Source organism: Haliotis rufescens, unplaced genomic scaffold, assembly GCF_023055435.1.
Source record: "Haliotis rufescens isolate VD_foot unplaced genomic scaffold, xgHalRufe1.0.p SCAF_1, whole genome shotgun sequence".
Classification (NCBI taxonomy): domain Eukaryota; kingdom Metazoa; phylum Mollusca; class Gastropoda; order Lepetellida; family Haliotidae; genus Haliotis; species Haliotis rufescens.
This window is the reverse complement of record NW_025963779.1, coordinates 22,811,634-22,828,149: the sequence shown is the minus strand read 5'-3', so window position 1 is coordinate 22,828,149 and position 16,516 is coordinate 22,811,634. Positions and strand designations below refer to the sequence as shown.

The window sequence follows — 16,516 nt, the reverse complement described above, 5'->3', positions numbered from 1 at the left end:
GGTTCGAATGCCAGATTAGCCCCGAGATTGCTTCTAACTTGTCAGCACCATACCCGTGCTTGTGGGTTTCTCAAAGTGGTAAACGTCCGAGACATGCATCACTTGGGGCTTTCCTTCCACATTAAGCTGACACGCCGTGATATGACTGAAATAGTGTTCAAAGCGGCGTTGAACCAAATTTACGCGCATTGCAGTGGCATCGAGAGGTTAAACTGCCGAATGTTGCAGGCACAAACAAAAACAGAGCCAAAGTTAAAGTAAACCGCTCATCGCCGTGTTGTGTGGTGAAATATGCAACTAAGTGTAGCGCTAAATGGTATGAAAAGAATACTATGTACGATCCGTACCCACCGTTGGTACAGATTGTCCATCTTCCCGAGGCAAGAGAGTTAAATGACTGTAAATGTCCGGTTTCAACCCTGGAATATCTGGGTTCGACTGTAGCGCCACCAATGTCTATTACGAGTTACGTCGCTTCTATGCGCCTCCCATTAAACAATCAGATTCCACACCTCATTTAACTTGCATTTGCTTTAAAAAAAATGGCGACGCCCAGACATGACGATCTGATCCATGATCAAGATGTATATATTGCAATAAAACGGGTCGTACCTCGCGAAGTGCATTAAATCACGTGAGCACATTTAAGGAATTGGAAAATATCTGTTGACGCCAAGTTGACGGTACACATCCTTTGCAAATCCTGCAGTCCACCAAAACCTGCACGTTGAAATCCGTGTTGGTTACGAACCGGATGTCGATTTCGTATACGATTTTGATTGGACTATGCATAGACTCGTTAGTCCAGCCAAAGTATAACTCCATAATTGCAGCCTAGTTTGGCATGGGTGGAAACTCGACTTTTACAGTCAGTAAACTCCCTTGCCTTGTGAAGATGGGATTGTCCAGTTCCTTATGAAAATCGTATATGCATGATACACTTTCCTGGAGTAATTAAAGTGCGGGTGTATGTATTATGTTCCCGGAGTAACAACCTGGTCGAGTCCAGGGCCCACTTGCACAAAGCGATCTTAGCGCTACCACTATAGTAAGCCTATGTTAAAGTATGGGAGTTGGGATCATCTTAGCGCTAAGATCGCTTTGTGCAAGTTAGCCCAGGTCACAGCCATATTTGTTGAAATGTAGTGTGGTGTAAACTGCATCTATGGCTTGGCGCAAAATGTTCAGAAAGTCTCGTCCGAGAGACGTATCCTCACGATGAGATCACGAAAGTGAACGATGTCCCCAAACCACAATGATATTCCAAACAGTAAACTACGTTTATAACGAATTCAAAGGGGCTACTATTTTTAGTTCGTTATAACCGTAGTTCGTTATAAGCATATATACAGCATAACTACAGCACATAGTCTGGACTCAAAAATAAGTTCGTTATATCCGCCAGTTCGTTATAAGCGTGTTCGTTATAACCGTAGTTTACTGCTATAGAATCTTGTTTAGTAACAGATTCTAGAGACACGTGTTGCACATCACATCACATTATTGCGGTCGTACCTCCATGGGAGAAAGATGGACATCCATCGCGCATCACAACACATGGATTTATCGTGAACTCCTGAACATATGACCACTTCCTCAGGTTCATACTCTGCCATTCAATTTCACCTTTGCGTTTCCAGGTGGTATAAGTCATACTGTAATCTGTGTCTGGGAAGACGGATCAGCTCAAAATAACAATAATAATCCGATTGCCGGACCTTTACTATTACAATCCGATTGCCGGACTCTAACTATTGCGACCCCTGACTTTACAGCTGCACGACGCATGCGCGAAGGCCAGCTATAACTGCTACTGAGCCCTACTGTATCGCCTGGTTTTAATGCCCTACACTACAAGGTAATGGGTTTGATTTACAGGTTTATATATTGTATTTTATTCCCAATACGTAATATATATAGCTTTAATGTTCTTTCATTTAAATATAATGAAACCGTGGTGCGTGCGTAAACTTTCCTTTCTTTAAACTTTTCTTCTGTAACGAATTTTAATTGAGGATAGTTAAATCTTGATTAAAGATGAACATTTTTTAAATATTCTGATACAATGTCTATCTCCCATCGACTGCATGAGACCAAACCCATCTCTCTATCGGGAGGGCGGGAACTATGCCAATCGTAAATAGTTTCATGTACAGACGCGGATGGGTAGTCAATGTTTCTTGTAATAGCATGCTACAGTTTCCCCACAATTAGTTTTAAACAATTCAAAGAATGAATTACGCACGAATATCTGTAGGAATGTCACTACGATCAGGTTATGTTTCCTTTCAGACACGATGGAAGATATGACGCCGGCACAGATTAAGGGTTTGTCACCTACTCTTTACACGAAGTCTCACAAGAGCTATGCATATTTATTTATACATTGTAGTTGCATGCATGTCTTTGTCTGACTAGACCTGTGGTGCCATTCAACACCAACATTAATGGATCCAAACTATGGAATACGTGTTTGATGAAGTATTTATAACTTCACAGGTTCACAGAGTAACGGCCGGGTACATCCTGCCCCGTAGCTTACTGTGCCTGCCACACGAACCCGGAGGTGTGCGAGTGAGTGAATTTGATTTTACGCCGCTTTTCGCAATATTCCAGCAATATAACGGCGGAGGATACCAGAAATGGACTTCACACATTGTACCCATGTCGCGAATCGAACCCGGGTCTTCGGCGTGACGAGCGAACGCTTTAACCACTAAGCTACCCGACCGCCCTGTACCCTGAGGAACGGCTAGCTCCATTCTAGGTCACTTTTTGTGCCACACATAACCCGGAGTCTAGGCCACTGTGTGTATCACATGTACCTGGAGTAACGGCTAGGTCGAGTCTAGGTCAATGTGTGTCACAAGTTCCCGGAGTTTATTTTACTGTGTGTGTCACACTTACCCGGAGTAACAGCTGAGGCGATCCTAGGGCACTGTGTGTGCCACATGTACCCGGTGTAACAGCTGAGGCGATTCTAGGTCACTGTGTGTGCCACATGTACCCTGTGTAACAGCTGAGGCGAGCCTAGGTCACTGTGTGTGCCACATGTACCCTGTGTGGCGGCTGAGGCGATCCTAGGTCACTGTGTGTGCCACATGTACCCGGTGTAACAGCTGAGGCGATCCTAGGTCACTGTTTGTGCCACGTGTACCCGGTGTAACAGCTGAGGCGATCCTAGGTCAAGGTGTGTGCCACATGTACCCGGTGTAACAGCTGAGGCGATTCTAGGTCACTGTTTGTGCCACGTGTACCCGGTGTAACAGCTGAGGCGATCCTAGGTCACTGTTTGTGCCACGTGTACCCGGTGTAACAGCTGAGGCGATCCTAGGTCAAGGTGTGTGCCACATGTACCCGGTGTAACAGCTGAGGCGATTCTAGGTCACTGTTTGTGCCACGTGTACCCGGTGTAACAGCTGAGGCGATCCTAGGTCACTGTTTGTGCCACATGTACCCGGTGTAACAGCTGAGGCGATTCTAGGTCACTGTTTGTGCCACGTGTACCCGGTGTAACAGCTGAGGCGATCCTAGGTCACTGTTTGTGCCACGTGTACCCGGTGTAACAGCTGAGGCGATCCTAGGTCAAGGTGTGTGCCACATGTACCCGGTGTAACAGCTGAGGCGATTCTAGGTCACTGTTTGTGCCACGTGTACCCGGTGTAACAGCTGAGGCGATCCTAGGTCACTGTTTGTGCCACGTGTACCCGGTGTAACAGCTGAGGCGATCCTAGGTCAAGGTGTGTGCCACATGTACCCGGTGTAACAGCTGAGGCGATTCTAGGTCACTGTGTGTGCCACATGTACCCGGTGTAACAGTTGAGGCGATCCTAGGTCAAGGTGTGTGCCACATGTACCCGGTGTAACAGCTGAGGCGATCCTAGGTCACAGTAAAGGGGGAGCCCAACCGTATGCCTCCTTGGAAGAGATACCATGAAGTACTTGATAGATGTTCAGTATGGAGGTTAATGTCTTTTTAACATGATATTCATGTTGACAGAGATAAAGAAATCGTTTTCCCTTATCGATGAAAATGGAGATGGACGCATTTCGTCACACGAACTGCTGAGAGCATCTCGCCTACTGGGTATGAACCCGACGCTTCAGGACGCTGAGGCAATGATAAAAGAAGTGGACGAAGACAGTAAGAGTTACTTCCCCTACCTTAAAAATACTTTAGTACAGCAAGACTCTTTGAAGCGAATATATAGATCAGAACATGTGTACATATGTGTATGATTATGAACATTCTTACATGGCAACCCCATCAAACTACTAGTATGTAAACATTTGTAGTTTCTGATGGAACTATTAGCCTTACGTTTAATAACAATCTAACAGAATTAAGATATACGGTATATGAATATGTCTCTTTGTACATTAACAGAAATTTTAGAGGCAACATTCAAGAACACACTTGTCAAAGAATGCTGTAAATTGCATTTTTCGGAAATGGTATTCCATGAAACGTCAGAAAACGTAAACAAAAATGTTTAAGTTGGCGAATGTTCATGAAGCTATTCGTTCATTTGTAATGTTGACATTTGTGGTTTAAGTATTAACAGGGATTGTATTGTGTTCTCACAAGTAGCAGTTATCATTAACCTCTAAAACTCCTAAACGCATATAATCAGACAGTGCATGTTAGTTTACTCACATTTACCCATTTATGTATTTCACTTAATGCATTTAGAACTCTTACAGGGGCATTTACTCATACACACGACTAGTTATGCATCGGCTTCTCAAGTGGTATATCAGGGATAACAGAAGGATGTCATGGATTGAAAACGTCAGTATAGTGGAATCAGGGAAATTATAATGAAGTTCACTCAACGCATTCAGGAAAATCACGCTGAAGCCAGGAAAACACTATGTAAAGAAGGGCTATCATGATAAAGACGGGATAAAGTGTTGGAGTGAGTGAGTGAGTGAGTATGGTTTTACGCCGCTTTTAGCAATATTCCAGCAATATCACGGCGGGGGACACCAGAAATGGGCTTCACACATTGTACCCATGTCGGGATTCGAACCCGGGTCTTCGGCGTGACGAGCGAACGCTTCAACCGCTAGGCTACCCAACCGCCCCTAAAGTGTTGGAGAAAACATGATAAAGTCAGCGAAAACATGAATAAATGATAAAGTCAGGATAAAGGGATAAAGTCAGTGAATAAATGATAAAGTCAGATAACATCCTGACGTTGGAATAACATGATAAAGACAGAAATAAATGATAAAGTCAGTGATAACATGCTGAAGTAGGGAATAACATAATAAAGTCAGAGACAAATGCTAAAGTCAGAGATAACATGCTGAAGTTGGGAATAACATGATAAAAGCAGATAAATGATAAAGTCAGTTAAAACTTGCCGAAGTTGGGAATAACATGACAAAGTCAGAGATAAATGATAAAGTCATTGATAACATGCTGAAGTTGGGATTAACATGATAAAAGCAGGGTTAAAATGATAAAGTAGGGAATGAAGACATAATGAAGTTTAGGAATACATAAAGAAGTCAGTAAGAACCACATACAAGATCACACACAGACGAATTATATAATCGTATGGGAAAGAAAATACAACAATACAGATAATTATATGATGGCGTTGATGATGACGTTTTCCCGCAGACAGTGGCTACATTGAGTTTGACGAGTACGCCGTGTTGATGTCGCATCATGTCGGCGCCATGGAGCAGGAGCTGCGGCACCTGAAGGAGGCCCTGGCGGTGCTGGACGTCAACAGGGACGGGATGATTGAAGTGTCCATGTTGAAGCAGGTGGTGATGATGGTAGGGGAGAGGCTGACGGAGAATGAGGTAGAGACGGGACTGAGCGCTGTCAAAATACACCCTGGAAACAAAATAAAATATGAAGGTATGATGAGTATCTACCTACGCCTTCCAATATACAGAATATTACTATATCCATGTATTAGACTGCATGGCAATTCATGTCGTTATCCCAACCATTCCCGTATCCCTTGCCCGCAATTCACCTTCTCTTTCACATCATTCACACTGGATTTAAGAATCGTTTCTCGAACATCTTGTTGCTTGGTTTCAGAATTTGCAGAGATGCTGTGTCAAAGACTGCTGTGAGAAACAGAAATATCCCCACGTCCTCTCGTGGTCGCGGGCAAGGCACATCAGATTCACAAACGTCCTTTAAAATTACTTCTGTAATCAATTTGGTGATTTTCTTCACTGATGGTTACTGCAAAGTAAAATTAATCGTTTCATAAGAATGGTTGCATGTTTGTTTTTTTTGTTTTTTCGAAATGTCTGTCATACATTACGGTGTTGAAGACGAAACGTTTTATTCCATCTGTCAGAACACTGGAGAATCACCGACAGTTGAGCTTTGCGTACAAGAGCTTTTAACTTCCAAGAAAGCAGATGTCATGTGCTGTCAGCTGGTAGACACTGAGACGTGGTGATTCCGGGTAACAATATAGGTCCACAGCAACCTATGCTCGCCGTAGGACCCGACTAAATGGATCAGGTTGTCAGGCTTGGAGGTTTCAAGATGATTGAGGCTCAAGATGTCAGTCACAGGATTGTCTTGTCTGAACTCGAGTATCTACAGACCTTAGTTCAACCATATTCCTGTCTTGGGTCAAACGCTGTGTTTCGGTTAATGTTGATTTTATATATGTCTACATATACACAGCTCGCACATACAGGAAGATGGGACATGTGAGTGGCGTGCGTATTTTACATCCTTGTCGCTGGTGACAGATACACAGTGAACTTATTCATCCACTCGCCTCAAGCTATCTACTCGTCGAGTAAACCATTTGTCTTGTCAATGTACAGGTGTGTAGACACGTGATTCCCCTGATTGACACACACTGGAATCAAATACAGTGAAACCTCGTTACTCTGGACCCCGCTAATCAGAACACCTCCTGGGATCGTCAAAAGATGCATAAGGGAACATTATCCCATACGTTTTTCCCCGGGAGGAATTAGGAAGGATAAGGGCCTATTTTGGCCGACTGAAAATGTTACATTAAAGTTAATACATTTTGAAAAAAACCATTAAGACTTGAAAACTATCATACATGTTTAAAAGTAGCTTTTTTCCTTCTTACCTCTGACGTGTTGAGTCCATGAGTATGGCTAACATGATTATAGGGTTGATTTTGCAGACCTAAAGAGAAAACAATGAGCAAGTTCGTGAAGAATTTTGTTCCCCAAAACTTCTAAAATCAGATTTTTTTAAACAGCATAGTCTTACCTATACATATGATGTTGTTATAATTTCAAAACAGACATGACCGCCTCCGTGGTCTTGTGGTAGAGCGTCCGCCCGGACTGGTCGGCTCGGAGTCAGTATACTGTGCCTGAGTGGGGTATTCATGTTAAACTGCGGCATGGTATCTCAGTGAGCAAGCACTATAAATCGGCATCAGTCCGGACTAGTACAAGCAGCCGCACACACACATACACGTGCATGCACGTCGCTATGTAAGTGCAAAAATCTTGGACGCGACGTTAAACCCAATCTCACCTCACCTCACCTCAAAACAGACATACTGACGTCTGATGCCTTAATGCACTGATTACATTCATAACGACTTTGAAAAGTTTTACTCATATCTGAAATGATTAGATCCTGTTGGCCAACCGTAATCCTGACGTTAATCCATTTGAATTATCCGGGTTTAACTTTATATTAATAATCCACGCTTACATCAATGTACATATACATACTCGTCCATCTCTTACGTAATTAAATGGCGACGCTTGCTTTCCCATAAATAAGAAAGAACTAATTAGTTATCAGATACATGTATATACAATACGTGAATGTTCCAAACCTCCATCTTTGATTCAGAAAACAATTCTGGCTGGTGTTTATCCGAATCATCAACACACATCAATCAACGCCCACATCAATCAACGCCCACAACGACCACGCACACAGGAAGACATGGAAGTGGCAGAACCCAGACTGTTTACCTAGAGGCTCGAACTCAAACACACCTAATCCATTAAGTAAACAAACCAAGTAGGTCAGACAAGAAGTCTGTACTCTGCTTTCGTTTAGGAAGTGGATTTACGAGAACCCATGCTCATCAACATATGCACATGGCTTGAGAATGTGAACAGTGGAATGACAACGCAAAATAGCAACTAGCTATACATAAGGGTCTGAAACTCTTGTCGAGCTGTCACGGATGATCGAACTTGTCTACAATGCGAACGGCCTTTCAAATCATTATTTTTCACGAGCAAGAATTACAAACGGTTAATAAAACTCATAATCATGGGGCATGAGCCATATTTAATATGCGATTTAACCAATATGGAGACGGTCATATCACAGGCGGTGTCATAACCAGACCCGTATTACACCCCGCCCGGGCTGATATATGGCTTGTCAATGCATTTTGAAATGGCGATCGACATCAGCCCGAGTGGTAAGAAATTAGAGTTACCTCCCTTGGAGCGTCGTCTGCTCGGTTAGCTTTCCCGTGACAATATCTTCTAAACAAGGTGAACATATCTTTTCTTAGTATTTTACGGACATACACGAGGGATGTTTCATGAATGGATACATTTTAAATTTGATGTTATGGTATATGATAAAAAGGCTATTTTATGGCAGTTTTCATGTCATACCCCATATCACATCATATCAACCCTCGGCCTCCATATCAGCTCACTGGCCTTCGGCCCTCAAGCTGATATAGGGGTCTCGGGTTGATATCGGGTATGATATGAAAACTGGCATAAATTAACTTATGTAACCTTGCCATCTGATAACCTCTAAATAATGTTTAAATATCTTGCCGATGAAATATATAAGTGAGTGAGTACGGTTTTACGCCATTTTTGGCAATATTCCAGTAATATGACGGCGGGGGACACCAGAAATGGCTTCACACATTGCATCCATGTCGGGAATCGAACCCGGGTCTTTGGCGTGACGAGCGAACCCTTTAACCACAAGGCTACCCGACCGCCCCTGAAATTTATATTAAGGAAATGAAACGACTGTATATGTAATAACGATATACTATTTTGTGAAATACTAGTATACATTCCTACTATACTGGTAACGATAGTGACTTGATGATTGTTTTGGTTTGACACTGTTTGAACTTGTAGGTGCATCAAGCAAAGGTATTTGAATGGGCAAATGGTGTTGCCAGTAGCAGCAGTGATTGGCGACTAGTTTCGCCAACAGCAAAAGCAATAATAATTAAGAAACTAATATATTCTGCTTAAAAGCTGACAGAAATAGAATATGGCAAAAAGATGGATTCCCAACCGCTGATAAGCACCTATAAATTTGGTGACTAAAATAAAATGTAAAATATAGCATCAATTAATTTAGCCCACAAGTACTCTGTCAAGTACGAACGCGCATAACCGGCCAAGACCAAAGACAAACCTGAAATAAGCACCCTACCCTGCCAAAACGCGAAAGTTATCTAAGTAAATAACTTGAGAGATGACATGAGGTTGAGGACAAAGTGACGCTGGCCGAACAAACAAACAAACAAGCTGGAAAAGTGGACACCATCCCAAATGTACCGTATCACCATATATGGCCCGTATGGCCGGCTGATGTATCTGCATTGTCCCGAGGTCCTTCACTCGACCTGGCCTTATCGTTGGTTGAGTAGGAACGCGCCCCCATCAACTGCCTCCTCGGCACCATGTTGGATCAGATGATTGTGGTCAAAGGCTTCCATCAGCAGCCGTCTGGAGGAGAGACGAGCAGATCTGTAGCTGGGCCCCGTTCTTAAAAGCGATCGTAGCGCTAACACGACCGTAGCTCCCATACTCTAACATTGGCATACGACGGTCGTATCGCTATGATCGCTTTGTGGAACGGGGCCCAGGTCGTTAGATCCGAGGTGGGTGATTACTGCCATGGATCCCACTATCCACATTGTAACATTAAAGCATTCATAGGGTAGAAAGAGAAAATATGGTTAAGTTATGAAATAATTTCTAATGCGGAAGGCGAATATTAGAAATTAGAGCAATGTGACAAGAACTCTGAAGTATCAACGCCACTACGAGCGAATGCTTTTTTCAAGACTGTCTGGTAACAGGTGTATGGTTAAAATGAACAATGGCCTGTGTTGGACAGTGAGGGGGTAATCCGACATGGCTTTGACTTGAGGATAGCGTAGCAATGGTGAAAGACACTCCCGTACCGGATCTGTCGGCTTTTGCATCCTGGAGCAGCTCGCAGAGATATCTAGAGTGGCGATTTCCGGCTGCCCCGACCTGCACTGTACCAGCCCACCTACTTTGAAAAAAAAGATGTCAATGAAGGAGCGTAAACAAAACGGATTTTATTAAATGCATAATAGTGTATAAACTTAAATGGGGATATGACACTGTTTCAGTTTAATGTCGGAGGAGAGTAATGGTATCTCATTAATGCCTTTCTTCCACAGGGGCGGTCGGGTAGCCTAGTGGTTAAAGCGTTCGCTCGTCACGCTGAAGACCCGGGTTCGATTCCCGACATGTGTACAATGTATGAAGCCTATTTCTGGTGTCCCCAGCCGTGATATTGCTGGAATATTGCTAAAAGCGACTTGAAACCATACTCCCCTACTCACTTTCTTCCACACCTGTAGAGAAACCTATGTGAGATAACTGGTATCAAACACAAGATCTAATTTCAGTTCCGTGATTGGCTAAACCATGGTGATGACCTTCTGTCAGATTATGACTGACTTCGTTCCTGATTATTAATTCATTGATAAGATACGCTCGTTAGATACGTCTTGACACAATTCGTTTTAATATAGTATCAGGTAGTCTATCGTGTAGTAAGCTCTATGTTTGTTTGTTTGGGTTTGGGGTTTTTTGTTTAACGCTGCACTCAGCAATATTTCAGCTATATGACGGAGGTCTGTAAATAATCGAGTCTGGACCAGACAATCCAGCGATTGACATCCACGCTATTGGGATACGATGACATGCATCAACCAAGTCAGCGAACTTGACCAACCGATCCCGTTAGTCGCCTCTTACGACAAGCATAATCGCCTTTTATAACAGTAAGTATGGGTTGCTCTATGTCATTAATGCCTATCATATTCTCAAAAGAAAAACGGGCTCCAAAAAAAACTAACTGAAATAAGGAAAGATATATCCTGGATAGAACTTTGCTTGAAATTACGTTCTTCAGGGCAATCAATGTCAAAACGCCAAAAATCAATTTGGAAAAATAAATAAACAAAGTACAAGACAACAAAAATAAATTCCATATCAAATTCTTGATTCTCTGAAGGCAAAGTTAAAGGTTTGGACAGAATGAAAAAGAAAGTGGGACAAAAGAAAACCAAGCTCATAAAACCAAATAAACTGTTAAAATCTAATGAAAACCATTTTTACAGGCAATTAAATGCAACCAATGGTAGTGCTAAGAACAGACCTACATGTACCATGGATTCCAGTGAAAGGTTTTGCAAACAGTTGTGATCTATACACGGCAACTGTTACCTCGAGGAACCATGGGTAGAGGATTACAATGTGCATGAAAAATATGATCACCATAGTTGTGTTTCATTACACCTGAGTGCCTGAAAAATGTAATCAAAAACTTCAAATCTAATACGGCGCAAGGGCCTGATGGTATTCGAAACCGGCATTGGAAAGTGTTTACTTGTATTCAAAAACCATTACTTCACTGTTTAAATTCTCTTGTGGATACAGGGGATGTTCCGCCTTGGTTCTGGTTCTGGCCGAACAATACAGTAACATTTCCCAAAGAAAGGTGATTTGAGTGATTCCAAAAACTTCCGCCCTATTCCTTGTCTGAATACACAACACAAAATATTTACAGGATGTCTTACAGATATTGTGTCATCGTACTGCGCTTCCAATGTCATTATTTACATGGAGCAGAAAGGAGCCAGAAAGGGATGTTGGGGTTGTAAGGGTGTTGCTGGTTAAAATAATGATCCCTGAAGAGGCTAAAAAGTACCACCGTAACCTCTCAATGTGCTGGATATACTACAGAAAAGCTGAATTGTTTGATAGGCATTAATTAGAAGTTGACGGATGACAAAGTAGACACAATTTATGGATACCAACTACTGTAATTACCGTAAAGGGGACGTTTCGGTATAGATCCTTACACCTTTGTCAAGCAAGAGAGTCTTGCTTGATAACGGTGTAAGGATCAACCGAAACGTCGTCTTTACAATAATAACAGATAGTTGTTATCCATAAATTGCGTCTACTTTACAGAAACACTTATGATTCTATGCCTCACGAATGGATTTTGAAGATTTACTCAAGTCGTTTGTGAATTGCTGGTCAACTCAATTTGGGATGTATTCGCAAGAGCAGGTGGTGACCTCGGAGATGTGGATTTTGTTGATGGACGGTACAGAAATGAGTGTCAACCAAGCGAAATGCTATCTCAAGGAAAGGCAATCTGAACTACCACTTTCATCGAGTCTATGTGCAGTGTGTTGACAAAAACAGCAACCCTGCAGAGTACTTCGTTTGGATGTAGTTGGCTGGCCTGAAAAGTGAAACAGATGGCTGTTTGATGCTCATGACCAGTCACTTCCCACACGAAACCGCCAATTTGTGATTTTGCATCTAAATGTAAATACGAAATGTTGATTTTGCAATGAATTTATAGAGACTGTCTAACACATTGTCAGTTAAGGCCCAGCTTTGGCACAAACACAATATCTTAAGCGACATGATGGAGTGGCTCTATCCTTTTATTACTGTCTTCGCCATGTTTGTGGTTTTGACACAGAGGTCCATCAGTGGGACGACCCAGAATATGTAGAGGGTGTCATGGAAAATGATAAATACAAACTTCTTTGGAATAGGCCCGTATACAGTCTCAGACGTATCAAGGCCAACAAACCTGATCTTGTCCTTTTTGATAAATCCAATGAAATTATTTATATTATTTTCTGTCCCGTTTGACGCGAATGTGATTAACACAAGATACTGGAAAAACATGGCAAATATGCGGACCTCGCTTTCGAAATGTCACTCTTGCACCAAAAGTACCAAGTTGTCCGACTCCCCATTGTTCTTGGTGCCTTAGGTTTGGTACCTCCCAATCTGTTGTCTGACATTAGGAGAGTACCCGGATTTGCTGTCACGATTACAGCCCTTTGACAATCTGGGTAATGCAGCAGGCTGCAGGTTAGGGGAGTCTCCACATTCTCCGAAACGTTCTGGTTGAGTTCGACTAGGCAACGCTTTCTGGGAGAAGACCTTTTCGCTGTCTGGGCTGCGTGGGGGCAAGGGCCCTGAGCTGATGATGAGCCTAACCGGCCTGACTGTGCAGGGATCACCTAAACCCTCTTTGCTGCATTTATTTATTTTAATCTGTAAATAATAATAATAATAATAATAATAATAATAATAATAATAATAATGATAATGATAATAATAATGCCTCGTAGTTGAATTTTCGTAGAGTGGGTATGATTTGTGCAATCATTTCTTTTATACACGTGCTCTTATAGATGATACATTTTGGTAAAGAAATACATCATATGGCTATGGTGGTAGCATCCTCTGAAATACTTTTGTGAAAATGTGACTGATGGTGTGATACACACACGCTGTAACCAAATAGATGGCAATAAGCGTGACGAAATATGATGATATATACGAAGGAATGTGACACACCGCTACAGCATCTCCGAAGCAGTCTGCTGCATTCATGCAACCGTCGTGTCACAGGCATGTGACATTCCAGAGAGTTCGCCGGAGATCGTCTACACGCAGGTGTACACAACGCTCTCTCGGCTCCCCTGCGAGCTCCCCGTCACTCTCTCATTCTACTTGTCACTGTATGTCGCAGATGAGTTTTGACACGTCTGACTTAAACACGAACAGGGGCGGTCGGGTAGCCTAGTGGTTAAAGCGTTCGCTCGTCACGCCGAAGACCCGGGTTCGATTCCCGACATGGGTACAATGTGTGAAGCCCATTTCTGGTGTCCTCCGCCGTGATATTGCTGGAATATTGCTAAAAGCGGCGTAAAACCATATTCACTCACTCACTCACTAAACACGAACACACGACAATACAAATATGTGCGAACTTATATATATTTTCAAAAGTATCGACAACTCACAGTCTTCCTGACAAAAGTATACTTTTACTTTTCATCTTCAACTTCATCTGTGTGTCTGATACATATTGCACCTGGTAAATATTTTCAAACCAAATATGTTTGGAAACGTACCGGGATAAACTCGTGAAGATGAAAACAGACGCCCGTATTAGATTGTTCACACAGCATACGTGAATAGTTTTCACTGCATTATCAACCAAACATATAAGAAGTGCATGATCTTTGTGTGTTTATATTAATAACAGTGGGCATAGTAATGTTCATTTATATATCGTGCTGACAAACAATAAGCTTTATAAATGACATTCACTGAAGCCAAAAGTTTTAAAAAATCACACCTAAAACTGTTCCTTTCAAACTTATGCACATCTCAACACTGATTTTAAATAGCCAGACATTTCCCAGAACTTGTGTAATAAACACATAAACATCTAGACATAAGTTGCAATATTTTGTTTAAGAAAATATAATCTTTGGTCTTTAAAGAGGAAACGATCTTTCAAATCGTTAAAGAAGAGAAGGCGATAAATATGCTTCTCAACCTCCTAATATGATTATTAGAAAGACAATCACGGTTAGTTCATGTGATCCTGCAGAGAATGTCAGTTACACTGCAGATATCCGTGTACCTACCTGTACTGGAGATATCCATGTACCTACCTGTACTGGAGATATCCATGTACCTACCTGTACTGCAGATATCCATGTACCTACCTGAAATGCAGATATCCATGTACCTACCTGAAATGCAGATATCCATGTACCTACCTGTACTGCAGATATCCATGTACCTACCTGTACTGCAGATATCCATGTACCTACCTGTACTGCAGATATCCATGTACCTACCTGTACTGCAGATATCCATGTACCTACCTGTACTGCAGATATCCATGTACCTACCTGTACTGCAGATATCCATGTACCTACCTGTAAATGCAGCATCCTTGCTAAGGCTATTCATGATGTAAGATGTAACATCGCGGTATGGGATATAACATGGTTATTGATAACTAATACTTTCCCCTGGCGGCACTGATAGACCAAGTATAGACTAACGCTTTGTCTCTGAAAATATATAATTTTGATAGAAACAAACAGCTACATTTAAGTTGTAAAAGAGCCCTAGTGAACCTGTAGAAAATCTAGACTTTCTTCATTTAGGACTATAACATTATAGTAAGGGCTGGGCGTTAGGGAAAATAATATTGTTCGGGGACTGTGAGGAAGACTAGGCAAGGTATTGTGGACTGTTGTGGAAGTTCTCCAAGAAATCCCTCCATGTATTTGACACTCGGGAATATTGTTGTTAAAGTATGTCCCGCTTTACTGACATTGTGATCAGTGACTAAAGATATGACAGAGGAGAAAATGACTCCCTACTTTAGAAATGAATATGGTAACCACTGTCAATGGTGAAACTTTCTGTGTTAAGACAGGTCCTATAACAGCACATTCAGCTGTCAGAGAGATACAATTCACGACCCTCACGGTACGTTACCACTGCACTATAGTCATTGCGAAACAACACTATAATAGCTGTTGCTGCATTGTGGCTTCTCAAAGAAACTGAAAAGGACAGATGTCGGCTTCCATTGAAATATTTGCTGTTAACATTTCTTGTGCATTAATCATTTTTGTTTCGACCTCAACAAAATTGGTAAGGCATACCTCTTAGTATCTCGCCCAACTCTCGCCTCACTCTGGGTATTTCCACTCGTAAATTCAACTCAGTTATTTAAGGTTTTCATAAATAAAAATGGGTATAATATGAAATGAAATGCTCTCCTTACTTTTCGCGTCAGTGGTATTATGAGCTTATGATAATCGGTGTTCAACACATGGACATCTAATTACTGGAAAATATATTATGGTCTCGGAAACATTTTAACACTATGCTGCTTTATTTCAGGCTTAAATGTTATTTGCTGCTTGACAAATATTCTTTGTGGTATAAATCCCTTGAACTGCTTATTACCCAACTGTTTAACAGAATGAATACCGAGAAATATACATGAGCAGAAATATCCAGGATGAAACTTCTGACTGGTAACTGGGAGAGCATAAGCATATTTGCACCATATATATAGCACATGGTCAAGACAAAAAATATGTTCGTTATATCCGTCAGTTCGTTATAAGCGTGTTCGTTATAAACGTAGTTTACTGTATTATAGACAGTAAAGCAGGTTAGCAGGTTTGAAGCGATACCAACACGCATCTGTTAGTGCGGGGCATCAACTTTGGGGGTTATCACTTGCGTACCCTTCACTACAGTGCCGTTTCTAAAACAATTCATTTTTTCGTCACCAGCCTCAAGGGAAATAGCAGATACGAAATATCATGATTCAAAGATACATTAATGTATCGCGAGTCCCATCGCCCGGTTGACAAAGGTTGGCTAAACTCGAAATCAA

At 41.8% G+C, this 16,516-nt stretch overlaps 1 protein-coding gene across 1 annotated transcript; it reads left to right on the top strand.

The window, feature by feature from the left end:
• The first annotated feature begins 1,762 nt into the window (after positions 1-1,762).
• On the top strand, positions 1,763-6,251 carry LOC124131715 (calmodulin-beta-like). Its single transcript, XM_046495182.2, has 5 exons — positions 1,763-1,858; positions 2,293-2,328; positions 4,001-4,144; positions 5,633-5,878; positions 6,068-6,251. Exons 2-5 carry the CDS (start codon positions 2,298-2,300, stop codon positions 6,100-6,102), a joined length of 456 nt encoding a protein of 151 aa, XP_046351138.2. The 5' UTR covers positions 1,763-1,858; positions 2,293-2,297; the 3' UTR covers positions 6,103-6,251.
• Positions 6,252-16,516: the final 10,265 nt, after the last annotated feature.